A 15,919-nucleotide genomic window follows, 5' to 3' on the forward strand; every position below is an offset into this window, starting at 1 on the left:
TATATATATATATATATATACATATATATATACATATATATATACATATATACATACATACATACATACATACATACATACATACATACATACATACATACATACATACACACACACACACACACACACACACACACACACACACACACACACACACACACACACACACACACACACACACACACACACACACACACACACACACACACACACACACACACACACACACACACACACACACACACACACACACACACACACACACACACACACACACACACACACACACACACACACACACACACACACACACACACACACACAAATATTTACGCACTATTGCTACACCACTAATTCAGCCACCCACAAAGACTTTGATCACCGAAACAGGATGTTATGACGTAAATAAGACACGCACTACTGTCTGGAGCAGAAGCAGCCTGTCTGCAATGTGGTCGAAGTGTACCCGAGGTCAGTGATCTACAAGATGTGCAAAGTGCAGTTATTAAGGTGACAGTTGCGCTCTTTTAAGTAGAGAAAGTGTGCGCAGGGCCAGTGTCGACACTAAGGCTATGTCACATGAATTGTTTCTTAAAGTAATAACTTTGTGGAATGAAAAAAAACCCACATGTAAAAAAAAAAACAAAAAAAAACAATGTTTACTTTTTGATATCAATACAAAACAAAGCAGTTTGGCTAATGAAAATAAAGTCAAATAAACAAGCTTCAATCTTCAACAACAAGACCATGTGTTTCAGTGCAATAGTTTGGCCAACAAAAATAAACATGACTGATACCTCACACAATAAATACACAATCTTTGTGCCTCACTGACAACACGTCCGTTCAATTCAATGAGATGACAATACATTTAGCTGGTATGGATGTTATTGGACAACTAGCAAAGTTGTCAGTTTAAAAAAAAAAAAAAGACGGGTGACATTCCCAGTAAACAAAATCAGACTTTATAAACAAGTTGTGGCAAGGTTCCCTACACATCACCTGCTGTATTGCAAATCGGGACAAATGCTTCTGTCTCCAATACTGTCCACACCAGGCGTCATCTAATAAGTGCGCTTTTAAATGCACTCCGAGATTCCACAGAAATAGAAACGAGTGAAATGAAGTGAAGCGAAGCAATGGTCTCCTTTTTCTCGGAGGGAACATCTCCAGAGCAAAGTCGTGTAGTTGCCGCCATTTTTTTCCAAGCCTAACAGTGCTAGTGCGCCTGACCAGCGGCGCTTCTGTTTCCAGCAAGTAAGTAGTGTTGCCTAAAAAAAGGGTGGTTTTTCGGTAATTACACATTTAAACGGTATTGCTAACCGTCTGGAATTTTACTGCAAGTTATCATTATACCGTTTACCGCTACATCCCTAGTGGTAGGTAGGGGTGTAACGGTACGTGTATTTGTATTGAACCGTTTTAGTACGGGGGTTCCGGTTCAGTTCGGAGGTGTACCGAATGAGTCTCCACACGCACATATTAAGTAGCGTACCGCACGTTGTGTACACAATGCACACCAAGGCACAACACACGGCATGCTAGCAACGACTGTGCTACGATAGACTGACCTAACATCCTCTGTTCACCGGGCATCTCCTCTTTTGCGGAGCTGTCCGGGCGGAGTTTCTTAAATGCCTCAAATGTCCGGCATTTTTTAGTTAGGGTTGCGTGTATTTTCAATGTACGTTCGGGGTTAAAAACAAAACAAATTGTGTGCGCAGCAACATTCGTGAGGGAGGGGCAGAAACATCGAGAGAGTTATGATAAACGAGCATGCGTCGCCAGGCTCTGCTTTTTATCCATAGATTTATCAGATTTAATTTTGTATTATCTAAAGTGTCAATAGTGCCATTTGCGGCCTACAGCTAATGTTTTAAAAGGCCCACGGCACATTCTAAAAATACTATTAAAATAAACAAAAACATAACAAAAGTGAAATAAAAAAGCTTAAAGGTTAAATTGAATTTAGAAAAAGTTGCAATGTTGACTAATAAAACAAAGCTGTTTTTTCTTTGAAACTGTCATTGCTCAAAACATAATATTGAATCAAAATCAATGTTATTATGAATTATGGACCTATCCAAGGTTCCGATTACTTCACATCAAATATTCCACTGCGAAAAATATTTTTGGTGGAAGATTTTGCAAAATAAATAACCTAAAAATGTATATTCTGTTGTTTTCTTACAGTACCGAAAATTAACCGAACTGAGACCTCTAAACCAAGGTACGTACCAAAATTTTTGTGTACCGTTACACCCCTAGTGGTAGGCCACTTGTTATCAATATCAGCACCATACTCAATCTCATTGTGTATTTTTAGTGACATGAATGTTACCACCCTAAGTAATAGACCTGTGTAGGCTGATAGGCCAGTTTAACATGACGTAGACTCACATCATCTTTTAATGGAAAGTTGCTAAGGGTCAGCCCAATAATACCGTTGACATCACATTGTGTCTTAACAGGGCTTTCAAGCAGAAGTCTTAAGATTGTGAGCGCTGGAAGCTAATTAAATACCCATGAGTGTGTGTATCCGCACTCCAATACACACACACACACACACACACACACACACACACACACACACACAGTAAGGTACAACGCACACGCTCAAAGGAAATTCAATCTCGCGTTTACCTCAGCCCATTGATTTGTGCAATTCTCCCTCCTACCTCACTAAAAGTGGGAGATGATAAATCTACTCGGCCGCACCAAAGGCCGGGCAGTCCCTTTTACTGCTCTACCTCGGTGACACCCATTAAAATAGAAATGAAAAAGTTAATCCAAACACCAACATGCATGCACACGTGTAAAGAAAACAGTCAACCACAAAGTTGCCATATCATTTTCTTCTTACCTTCTTACAGGCGCTGATGGAAGAGGCCACCGTGCTCTCTGTGTTGCCCCCCTCTGCCTCCACAGCCTCCGAGCCTTCAAACATGGCAGATGATTGGAAGTTACTGCAGGACAACAAAAAAGACAACAGTGTTGACTTAGTCAGAGCAGAGTCTTGTCAAACACTAAACATCTCGCTTTCGAGGGGGCCTTGGATCACAAAGTATGTGCCAAGTTGAGAGGCACGCTGCCCGTCGCATATGTTCGTACGTGTCACGCTTGGAATGAGTCAATCTAATTAGCCGTCAGTGGGAAGCTCTTTATTGTGCCCATGCAGGCTTCCTTGAACAACACAAGCATTTATTTCCCGCTCAGTTTCTGGACGTCTCTGTGCAGCTGACCCAACTGAGCTTGGAAGAAGATCCCCTACGACTAGCTGTTAGCTTCCCGATGGACTGGACTTCCAAAGTATCTATTAATTTAACAATTCACTGATTACACCCACTCACCATTTATATATATATATTTTTTCCCCAGCTGGGGTCTTTTAAGTTTTTTCTTGCCCGGATGTGGGTTTTGATCAGTTGAGAGTTTGGGAAGAGATTTGAGGCAAAGTTACTCACGAGACAGCATACAAGCGGAAACAGCGTTAAGAAAGAGAGCCAGAGGAAAAAAAACAAAAGAGTGAATGGCAGAATAGGCAACCAAGCATTTAGGCTTCAAATTGGGGATGCATGATTTTGAAAAAAAATGTAATCGCGATTTTTTTCTCAAATTGTGATTTGATTTGAGATTTTTATATTTTATACATATTTATACATATATTTTTATACATAAATATGCATATAAAACTGTGAAAAATAATGTGTTAAGTAATGTTACTATTAGACTACCCAACATATTATTGTCTCAGGGTGCCACACTTAGTAAATGATTGCATACTGTGTTAAATATTTAGCTTTATGCAGACAGACTCAGAACTATTGTCTACATCATGCTTTAAAACTGAATAAATAACCGATAAAACTATACCGTGTTTATAATGCAGTGCGTATTCAGAGCACATGTAACAGCCAATCAGCAGTGCGTATTCAGAGCGCATGGAGTCAGTGCTCCTTAAACACTTCCAAGTCAACTACTGGTAACATCTCTATGAGCCGGTTGACATTCTAGAAACGTAAGCAGCAGCTCAGTTCGCTCGCAGTCCTTGAGGTGAAGGTTAATTAGCTTTTAGCGAAACGTTAGCTCACTGTGCGTGCGTGTTATGGACAGCAAAGCCCTGTCTGTCTGAGAGAAAGACAAACATTATTGACCTATAGTTAACTAAGTTTTTTCACTTCACCTTTTTCTGTGTTGATTGAGCTGTGTTGAAGCAGCAGAAAAGGACATTATGTTAAATGAAGAGTTTCCTGAAGCTTTCTCAGATAGTTAATACAATAATGTAACTGCATCATAAAGCCTACATGAACTCCATGGTGTTCAGGGATGAATAGTCTTTCCTATTGCTAGTGTACTATTTTTTTCAGAAATAGTTACATTAATCATTACTAATGTAGCGGTCTAGTTTTGAATGCCAGGGTCACATGTTAATAAAAATAAAACATTTACATAATAAAAATCAACTACAGGCTTTCCAAATGCTGTAATAAATTAAGCATGATGAGTTGAGCATATGTCAGCATGTGGCCCCACTTTTAACGTTTTTTTTCAAACGCTAATTGCAAACGCTTACTTGAGTAAGTCATTAATTTGACTTTGTAAGTCATTATTTTAGTATCTCAGATAACTAGGACAGTATTTTTGTTTTACTTTATGGGAAAAATAGATATATACATCGTATATCGCCATTCAGCAAAAATGGAGTGGAAAACACAACTCGAAGTTGTAGGGTTCTTCATGCGACGAAGCCGGCCTACTTCACCACAGTCTGTAGTCTATTGCCCCCCTCGCCTGTGGTGGCAGCGACGAGGTGGAGATGTGATGGCAACAGGCCGAGTTACACCTATCCTTACACCACCCACCCCCTTCCCTGGTCCCCTCCCCCTGGAGAGTCACCACCTTAACTAACAAATGTTCTGGGGGAAACACTGTAATGTATTGTAATAATAACGTATAATAATGCAAGTAACCATTTAAATTTGTTTACCATTGTCCTGCAATTGGAAGAAAAACAACTTTGTTATTCTAAATAAACAAATATAGGGACTCTAATTTCTGCAAGCAAAAATGTAACATAAATATTGAACATCTTGAAGTGCATTTTTTGTCCCAGTTGGAAAAACTAGGACACTCGCTCAATCGTCTGTGTTGATGGGGGTATATTGCCCATCCGATTTAAAGCTGAAATATTACAAGGGAAGATTTGGCTTTGTATTCGTATTTTTTTATCCTAATTTTTGTTACTTTGCGGAATGTCTTACCGGCGAGACGAGAGTAGAGAGGCTGTCTGCACGTACTTCCTGTGTGTATAAAACTGGCGCCCCACTCTCTACCCACCAAAAGCAAAATGAGTGACTGAAAAGAGGAATCACTGCATTCGGTTAATTTTGCTAAATTAACGCAACCAGGTGCTGAGAGTGATGCACAGAGTGAAACTTCCTTATCCCTGTTTGAAGCCAGAGACGAATTAACGCGAGGCTCAGCCCTTCTGATTGGCAAACATGTCTGTCACCCAAATGCTGGTGACAGCAGAGTGGAAGACAAAACGAATTCAGCCTCTTGCAGTTATTTATCGCACTAATTAAAACCTCAATATCGAATAAACGTGCAGGCCTACTTCAAACCAAACAAGAAAGGTAAAGCTACCAACACTAAGATGCCGCTCTGCAAGCTTCAAAACAGGCCTGGCCAAAGTTGGCAATATTTGTTTCTTGTTACGAAACAGTGGACAAACAAGCATGGAGACCTGCACAATGAGTTTAAAAACTTAGTGACAAGCTCCCCTGTTATGCCTTGAATGGAGTCTGATTGAATGTTGCTGCTTTCTTCAAGCATGTTCTATTGGGTTGAGATTAGCCCACCGACTTGGTCAGAGAAAATATCCAATTTCTTTGCTTTCAAATAGTGTTGAGTGCCATTAATCATGTGCACTGAAAAGCGAAGCACCTTGCTGGCAGTGTTGTAATATTTGGCTGAATATGAGCAAAGGATAGAGCCCTAAATGCCTCATAATTGTTCTTTCAGCAGTCAGATGACCAATAAACAACCAGCAAGCTCATTTAAAGTGCAGGTTCCTTTAACTGCAACCACAACAATTGACACATGATGCGGAGTGCTTTGGGTCATGATCATCCATACTTTACACTTTGCATCAGGCCGATACAAGTTGACATTTATATGTCCAAAAATTGCAGAATTTGGGAGGGATTTTCCAAATATTTGTCTGACCTGTTCATGAATATTACCACTGGTCTGCACCTGATTAACATTCTTGAAGGATGGATGGAGGAATACATACATTTGGTGATGCTAGGCCTCAGGACAATAATTATGTCCCACAAAGTATTGCCAATAAACATTATTTTGGGACCAAATCAAGCACTGATGTAATCGTAATATATAATAATAATGCAAGTAACCCTTTCAAACAACCTATTTCTCATTAGTCTTTTTTTTTTCCATTGTAATTGGACAGTCTATAACTTTCGATGGTCCTAAAAGAGCAAGCAAACTAAAACAAACTATTAAACGTTCATCAAAAATTGCACTTCAATAAATATCTAACACTTAATGCAGGTTTTTATCGCAACTTGGAAAAACTGTCGGGTGGTTTGTTCCGCATGGACTAAATGTTGCCATGCTGTACATGGGCAAAGAGTATTTCATCTGATCATCATTCAAACTAGAATATTACTGTGTACACGGATCCTGGACAAAATACCGGATTATGACGTGCATTTTCATGCATCACACCTAAAATCTGTCTACTTTACTTTGACATGCGCAGCACCATACCATAAACCGTAAGAGGTGTTATTCCTTGGACTATGACGCCATCTTTTGGACAAGTTTGTTCACTGCATGTGTTGAAGAAGCAGTAGACTTCCGCTGAAAACAAACATGGCTTTGTGGATTTCTGCTTGTCCAAAGCTGTCACGGCATTTATTTCCTTTATTTAAAAAAAAAAAAATACACGTTTCCTTCTGTTTGCTGCTTTAGTTTTTGCTTGTCTTGTTTTAGAGCAGGGGTGTCAAAGTCAAGGCCTGCGGGCCAGATCCTGCCCCCAAAAAGTTATCTATGGCTCCCAGGATGATATCTGATTAGTATTAGAACCGGGCCCGCAGGCCACAGCCACCTGCTGCTGTTTTGCATGCACCAAAACTCCATCAGTGTTTGCGCTAGGAATTTTCAAATGGGGCCCCATTGACCCCATCAAGTCATAAAAATGAGGTCCCACAGTAAATTTTTGGGGTGCCACTTTTTTGTAACCGTTTTGAAAACAAATGATAAATGTATGCATTATCCTGTTATATCTCACATTCTATATTGTGTTTTGGAAAAAGGTTGTCATAAATGTTAATTCATTAAGAAAATAAACACATTTCTATGCATATGTAACTTTATTCAGTTATAAACATTGATTCACTTTCTTCTGTCCTTCATGGATTATTTACTTTATCGCTGCCATGTATTTTTTTCTATATTGTTATTGTAATATTTTCAGAATGTGTTTATTCTATTTTTGGCCAAAGCAAGAAAGAAAACAATCCAAAGTTATCTTTATTTTTTTAGTTTTAATGCCATGATTTTATTAATCCGACCCACGTCTGCACAGATTTTCCTCCATGTGGACCCTAAACTAAAATGAGTTTGACACCCCTGGTTTAGAGCAACAAACTCAACAGTATAGAACAATACTTCTGTACATTTTGAATAGGGAGGGACAGCAGCAATAAAATCAAATCTTCATTCCGAGACTATTAAATTTAGTCCCCCTCCACTATCAAAGTAGCAGACGTCAAAGACATGAGCAGTAAAGATAATTTCAACCCACATTGTGGAAGAAGTGCTTTCATGCACTCTAATCAGAATATGATTTACAGCATAAACCCGTCTCGATTAGAACATGTGTGATTGGGTCAGAATATTCTGAATGGCGTGTTTACATGAAGCATTTTTATTCCGATTAGTCTTTTTATCCGAGTAATTGGGTCCATGTGCACATAGCTGCTGTCCAACAAAGTCTGCATACAAGCTCCTTTGTACGTATTGATGGGCTTATCTTGCCAATTCGCCTGGAAGCCGAAATATTCCCAAACACTTGGCTTTTTAGTCATCTTTTTCATTCGTAGTTTTAGTGACTTTGCAGTGCTTCTCACTTGTGATGACGGAGGCTTTGTCCGTGCATACTGTGTCTGTAAGATAGCAGCCGCACCTCCTCCAACAAAGATAAAGAGTGGATGGCTGACAAGAGGGTTCACTTTAAATATGTCCGATAAAATCGGACTGCCGATATTTAATCGGCCGATAAATGCTTTAAAATGTAATATCGGAAATTATTGGTATCAAAAAGTAAAATTGATGACTTTTTAAAACGCTGCTGTACGGAGTGGTACACGGACGTAGGGAGAGGTACAGAGCGCCAATAAACCTTAAAGGCACTTCCTTTGCGTGCCTGCCCAATCACATAATATCTAGTGTTTCACACACCTTAAAGGCACTTCCTTTGCGAGCCGTCCCAATCACATAATATCTAGTGCTTCACACACACACACACACACACACACACACACACACACACACACACACACACACACACACACACGATCAACAGCCATACAGGTCACACTGAGGGTGGCCGTGTAAACAACTTTAACACTTTTACAAGGATGCGCCACACTGTGAACCCACACCGAACAAGAATGACAAACACATTTCGGGAGAAATTTTGCACCGTAACACAACATAAACACAACAGAACAAATACCCAGAACCCCTTGCAGCACTAACTCTTCCAGGACGCTACAATATACACCCCCGAAAACCTCACCACCACCACCCCCAGCCCCACCCAACTCAATCTTCTAATGCACTCTCATGGAGAGCATGTCCCGAATTCCAAACTACTGTTTTGAGGCATGTTAAAAAAAATAATGCACTTTGTGACTTCAATAATAAATATGTCAGTGCCATGTTGGCATTTTTTTCCATTACTTGAGTTGATTTATTTTGGAAAACCTTGTAACATTGTTTAATGCATCCAGCGGGGCATCGCAACAAAATTAGGCATAATAATGTGTTAATTCCACGACTGTATAAATCGGTATCGGTTGATATTGGAATCGCTAATTAAGAGTTGGACAATATCGGAATATTGGATATCGGCAAAAAAGCCATTATCGGACATCTGTAGTTCACTTCCTTCATTTATATCTGCTATAGATCAAACGTGTCCAGGTGCTGACAATGATGCACAGAGTGAACTCTCTTGTCATAATAATTGATTTATACCTATCCTTAGGTGAATTGAAGACTTTAAATTGTCTATAGGTATGAATGTGAGTGTGAATGGTGGTCTGTAGGTGCCCTGTGATGGGCTGGCGACCAGTCTAGGGTGCAACCAGCGTCTCGCCTGAAGTCAGCTGGGATAGGCTCCAGCTTACCCGCAACCCTCGTGAGAATTAGCAGTATAGAAAATGAATGGATGGATAATCGATTACCAGCTGAGGCCTCGATGTCCACGGTCCCCAGACCTTACACAGTCACCAGCTGGAGTCTCATCCAAGTATTAAAGATTATAATTGGATTCAAATGTTAAATTATTTTGGTAATTTCCCCTTATTTAAAAAAAGGGACAGCCTATTGTAAACCATGGTGATTCAGCCAGCTAAGAAATCATAACCCCTTTGGCTGGTTTCAAAGCAGATTCGGAAAACATTTGTAGGGCAAGCAGGATTATACACAACCGTCACTTAGTCCAATAAACACACACACAAAAAAAAAAACTATATAGAAAATGTTTTTAAAAACACGGTGAAATGCCAGACTGACATTTTCCAGTGTGCACTTTTACTTTGATAACCCAATTCAATCATCTGTAATGCCGTTTGATTAGAATCAATTTCAATTAAAAATTAGACAGGGGATGCTTATCAAAAAGGAAGGAATGGCTGTTTTTTTCTGCAATCCGCATCTTTCAAAGCAAATTATAAGCATTTCCCCCTTGAGACCCTTAAGATCGCCAACCACCTCGCTAAGCCTAATGAACATTGCCCAGAGTAAACAATGGTGTCATGGGGAAAAAAAGAGCAAGCTGGGGATGGAGGGACAAGACGAGGCACTGGAGATAAGTGGATCTTATGCGCTATGGAGGTACGATCTCCAAAGAAGACATCAAAACACCTGACAACAGCTAGCCTCCGCACAATTCTGCGGTGCTGTGTTCTGGATATCCTGATGCAAACTGGCAGTTGTTTTTTTCTTACTTAGTGGAAATTAAGCCCGTTGTGACATATTTTATATTTAAAGCACAGCAGCGATTTGAAGTGAATGTATTTTTGGAAAATACCGATTTCTATTAGCAGTTTGAGTCCTAGGTATGACCACCGTTGCACCAGGAAAAAAACAACTTCACTCCATTGGAGCACCGGATTTTGCAATAAATCGCAAATGGTTTTTAATTGCTTTTCAAAAAGAGATAAGTAAAAATTAGGGCTGTCAAATACATTTATAAATACGATAATAGAATTTTGGAATATGGATTATTTACGAGTTATGGTGAGTGAGAGGTTTTTTGAGGGAAAATTGCATGTGTCTGAGAAGAAAAAAAAACTACTATTGTTAAACCCTGAAAAATTGTTAAAAGTTTTAAACTTTCTTTCACAAATTAAATTATTTTTGTTAAAAAAAAAGAATAAAAAAAAAAATATGAAAAAAGGTAAAATTATTTTTGCCAAACAGTTAAGCTGTGGGGATCTATTTTAATATATTGTAATAATTCGGGCTCTCAAATGATTTTTTTTTTTAATAAGATTAATCACATTTTGGAATTTGGAATAATCATGATTAATCAGAGGTGATCGCTTGCTTGCAATATTTAAAGTTTGCTTGAAAAAATAGGTCCTATATATTTGTAAACAAATGCAATATTTTTGTCAGAAAAAGTATTTTACCTGAACGAAGGTCATTTATTTGCACAAAACTTGGTAATAGTTTTATCTAAAGTTTTTTCAGGATGTATTTCGGAGTGAAATTTGCCAGCGAGCACAAGAGTCAAACTCTTTTTACTCCTTTTTGTACTGACGTATGTATTGATCTGACTGTATAGCTGTTCAGGTAAAAGGGCTTGTACGGTCAATATAAATTGCATCATTAATCTTAGTGTGTACAAGATGAATGCGATAAAATGTGATTAACTACGAGTTAACTCACTAGTTTTGACAGCCCTAATTCTCCAATATCTTAATTATGGACTTAATGTGAGTGAGATAGCTTTTTTGCTGGAAAAATGCATGTTTTTGAAGAAAAAAACAGTGCGCTATTGTTTTTCCCCCACAAAATCGTGAAAAATATGTTTGTAATTATCTGTTGCAAATTAGCTGATTTTTGGTTAAAAAAAAATAAAAATAAAAAAGATAAAAAATAATAGGCGGTAGAAAATGGATGGATTAAAAAAAATAGTCAACCAATTTTAAAAGTCAGATTAATCTAATTTTGGAATTTGGATTAATCACGATCATGTTTGATTAAGAAAAGACCCAATATTAATACACAAACGCAATCTTATTGTCAGAATGTAATCCAGGAACATTTTTAAACATTTTACTGGAAGTTCTGTAATTTATTTACACGAAACTTGGTAACAGTTTTATCTAAAAATCTTTCAGGTTGTATTTTAGAGTGAAATATGTCAGCGAGCACACCAGTCAAACTCTTCTTACACATTTTTGTACTGACGTGAGCATTTATCTGGTAACTGACTGCATAGCGGTTAAGGTAAAAGAGCTTGTACGGTCAAAATAAATTTCATGATTAATCTAAGTGTGTACAAGATTATTGCGATAAAATGTGATTAACCATGAGTTAACTCAGTTTCGACAGCCTAAATTCTCAAATATCTTAATTATCGACTTAATGTGAGTGAGATAGTTTTTTTGCGGGAAAAATGCATGTTTTTGAAGACAAAAAAAATGTGTACTATTGTTTAAACCCCTGAAAATCCTGAAAAATATGTTTTAAATTTTCTTTTGCAAATAGGCTGATTATTGGTTTAAGAAATAAAATTTAAAAAAAAGTCAAAAACTATTTTAAAAATCAGACTAATCAAATTTTGGAGTGAAATTTGCCAGCGAGCACACCAGTCAAACTCTTATTACTAATTTGTGTACCTTCCGCCTGATTGTAGCTGAGATAGGCGCCAGCGCCCCCCGCGACCCCAACAGGGAATAAGCGGTAGAAAAGGGATGGATGGATGGACACATTTGTCACCTAAAAATGTCCATCATTGGAATGACAGTAAAGCAGGGGTGTCCAAACTTTTTCCACTGAGGGCCGCAGACTGAAAAATCAAAGTATACGGAGGCCATTTTGATATTTGTCTTTTTTAAAAGCAACAGTTGTTTTTTTACCTTTATGTCTTTCCTTAAGTTTGGTCCCCAGTCTCCGGAAGGGTCTCAGTCATAAAAATGTTAGAAATAAGTCCTAACTTATTATTTTTTTCATTTAACGCTTGAATCTCGAGATCAACTTCAGGTCGGTCTGTTGTTTTAACATTTTTATAAATTTTGTTTTTTATGTTAATGGCCTTTATGTCAAAACCCTTATTTATATGGTAAACACACAAACTATGCAACATTTTTCCTCCAAAACATTTCTAAGTGGAATATTTGACGTGAAGTAATTGGAACCCTAAATAGGTCAATAATTCATAACAATAAAAAAAGAATAAGTGTTGAAAATAAGCCAAATGTATATTTATATTTGTTTTACTTTTAACACTTAAATTTGTAGATCTTTTGATTATAAGATTTTATAATTGTTTTCATGCTTTTTTGTTTGACGCCCGTTTTGTGAAAGAAAACTTTGTTTCGCACAAAATATGCAATATTATCCCCCCAAAATATTTGAAAGTGAAATTGTTCTAGTGAAGTAATTGGAGCCTTCAGCAGGTCAATAACAGTCCGCATGGCAGCTTTGTGTTATTAGTGTCAACACTGCAACTTTTTCTTGTTCAAGTCACTGTTTACTCTTTTATTACACTCTTTTATGTTTTAAATTTTTATTATGGTATTATTTAGAATGGGCCGGGGGCCATTATCAAATTAGCTGGAGGCCACAAATGGCCCTCGGGCCGCACTTTGGACACTCCTGCAGTAAAGGAAGGTTATGTATTGTTACTGCTGGAATTTTTACTTCTTGGTCAACCTTATAAATGCACAAAAAATAAATATTGTGGTAGGATATGGACTGTCAGCAGTTTTATTAAAAAAAGAGGATCAGAAATAATATTGTTATAATCTTGAGCCAATGACGCCAGTCAAACATGTCAGGTATATTGGTGTTTACATCAGGGATTAGGATCACATCCACTTCATGACAGTTCTTCTAAAGCAGGGGTGTCCAAACTTTTTCCAATGAGGGCCGCACACTGAAAAATCAAAGCAAGCTGGGGCCATTTTGATATTTTTGTCAATATAACATTTAAAAAAAAATAAGTTGTATGCTCTTTTTCTCAAAGAAAAACATTTTTTAATAAAAAAAAAAAAAAAATGCAATATTTTCACCCAACAACATTTTTAAGTGGAATGTTTTAGATCATGTAATAAGTGTAGCTTTAAAAAGGTCAATAAGTCATAACATTGATTTTAATTCATTATTATTTTTTGAGCAATGACACAAAAAAAAAAAGAAAAAAAAAAAAAAATCACAAATTATTGGGGATCCAAAAGGGTCCTACTCATTAAAGTGTCAAAAATATAATTTAGAATTATTTTGTTTACTTTAAACATAATAATCTCGAGATCAGCTTCAGATCTATCCGTCAATTACCGTATTTCCTTGAATTGCCGCAGGGCATATAGTATGCAGGGTTTCCCACACATTCATTTATTTGTGGCGGCCCGCCACGAAATAATTACGGCCGCCACAAATAAAAATTTGAAAAAAAAAAAAAAAACGTTTTTTCTTTTCTTCTTTTTTTCGACTTTTGACTCGCTAGACCGCTCATAAAAGCAATGGGACTGTCTGTGAATGGAGCTTGTAGTTACATATTATATAAATATGTAAACATTATATAAATATGTACACAAAGTGTTGTAATTATATTCCAACTCCGCGTTCTTCTTGGTCATCGCCCCCATACCCCATCCCGCCCCATAACCCCCCACCCGACCCCACCACCACAAATAGATGACTGACCTGTGGGAAACACTGGTATGCGCCTGCCTTCAATTACTGCCGGGTCAAACTCGCTTCGCAAAATAATTAGCGCATGCTTAGTATTACCACCTGGTCAAACTCGTGACGTCACGAGTGACACTTCCCCTGTCACCATTTTCAAAATGGAGGAGGCTGATTTCAATATTGTTAATTTGAAATGGCATAAAGGGAAGAAGATTAAGAGCTATTCAGTAGGATTTAAGGTCCAAGTTTACATCACACTCAATTTTTTACTGCATGCCTTTGGTAAGTGCCGGAGTGAGAAGAGGTTTTAAACCAGGGGTAGGGAACCTATGGCTCTAGAGCCAGATATGGCTCTTTTGATGACTGCATCTGGCTCTCAGATAAATCTTAGCTGACATTGCTTAACACGATAAGTAATGAATAATTCCGTTCAAAATATAAAACATTCTCATGTATTTTAATCCATCCAACTGTTTTCTACCGCACCTGTTCAAGAAATAATGTTATTAAAAATAATTTAGACACTTATTATACTCTAAAAATGTTGGTTATACCTAAAAAATGCACGGATTAGGCAGTGTTAAAAAATATGATATGGCTCTCACGGAAATCCATTTGAAAATATTTGGCTTTCATGGCTCTCTGTGCCAAAAAGGTTCCCGACCCCTTTTTAAAAATAATTAGCAAATGCTTACTTTTACCGCATGCCTTTGGTAAGCGCAGGAGTGAGAAGAGGTTTTAAATTAATTAGCGCCCCGGCGGCAATTCAAGGAAATACAGTATAAGTTTTATTGTTTGTATTTTTTTGTTTGTTTGATTTAAAACAAAAACTATGCAACATTTTACACTAAAAATATGGTGGAATATTTAATGTGAGGTAATTGGAGCCTTGAATAGGTCAATAATTCATAATGACATTGATTTTGATTCATTATTATTTTTTAAGAAATAAACAGCCTGCATGGCAGCTTTGTGTTATTAGAGTCAAAATTGCAACATTTTCTTGTTAAATTTCACCTGTTTGCTCTTTTATACCACTGTTTATGTTCTGTATTTTTTTAATTGTATTTTTAGAATGTGCGGTTGGCCAGTTAAAAAATTCCCTGCGGACGACAAATGGCTGCCGGGCCGCACTTTGGACATCCCTGTTCTAAAGCCTCGACCGCAACATTAATTTGAACATTGCGACAAAAAAACGCTGTTTCGACATGTTTGGGTAAGAAAAGAAGCCATTTGTTACCTCGGTGTTTTCAGAAGGCACTTTGCGTCTGCCATGATGTCCTCCACTTCTCACCTTATTTTCTTCTAAAAAAAAAAAAAAGCGTCGACGCAGTTACTGTGCCTGGGTCACGCTGCGGTCCTCATACCCGAAACACAGACCCTAGGACGTCCAGCCACCCCGCGGCAACGGAGCCGACCTCTCGTCGGTGTTACGGTTCCAAAGCGGGACGAGAAGTGCCGCGGACGCGCGAGAAGGACGGAGACTCACGCGCACTGTGTTCCCGCCAAGTGCCGAGTGCTGCCGAGCGAGCACCTCGCGCACGAGGCAGGCGTGCGCGCGCACCTTGACGCACGAACCCTTATTTGTGAACACGAAAAGTTGCTATTTTGAAATATAGCTTGGTGTCATCCGTCGCATAACAGACCATTCGCAGTGAATTTTAAACGATTTTTGTGTTCATAACTTTGAGTTTGATTTGCATGTCGACGAACTGTTTTGAGATTAGGTTTTGTTTGA

General features: G+C 38.0%; 1 protein-coding gene across 6 annotated transcripts in view; it reads right to left on the reverse strand.

Annotated features, from left to right (window-relative positions):
• Positions 1 to 15,919, reverse strand: part of sphkap (SPHK1 interactor, AKAP domain containing) — a 393,096-nt gene that overhangs the window by 78,216 nt on the left and 298,961 nt on the right. For 5 of the 6 annotated variants that reach the window (XM_061919048.1, XM_061919045.1, XM_061919049.1 and 2 more), the window contains one exon: positions 2,864 to 2,966. In XM_061919048.1, coding sequence (XP_061775032.1) covers positions 2,864 to 2,966 — 103 coding nt within the window. Of the gene's footprint in view, positions 1 to 2,863; positions 2,967 to 15,421; positions 15,879 to 15,919 lie in introns of those variants that run through there. The other variant, XM_061919047.1, reaches the window with a different exon arrangement.

Source organism: Nerophis ophidion, linkage group LG13 (assembly GCF_033978795.1).
Source record: "Nerophis ophidion isolate RoL-2023_Sa linkage group LG13, RoL_Noph_v1.0, whole genome shotgun sequence".
Taxonomy (NCBI): Eukaryota; Metazoa; Chordata; class Actinopteri; order Syngnathiformes; family Syngnathidae; genus Nerophis; species Nerophis ophidion.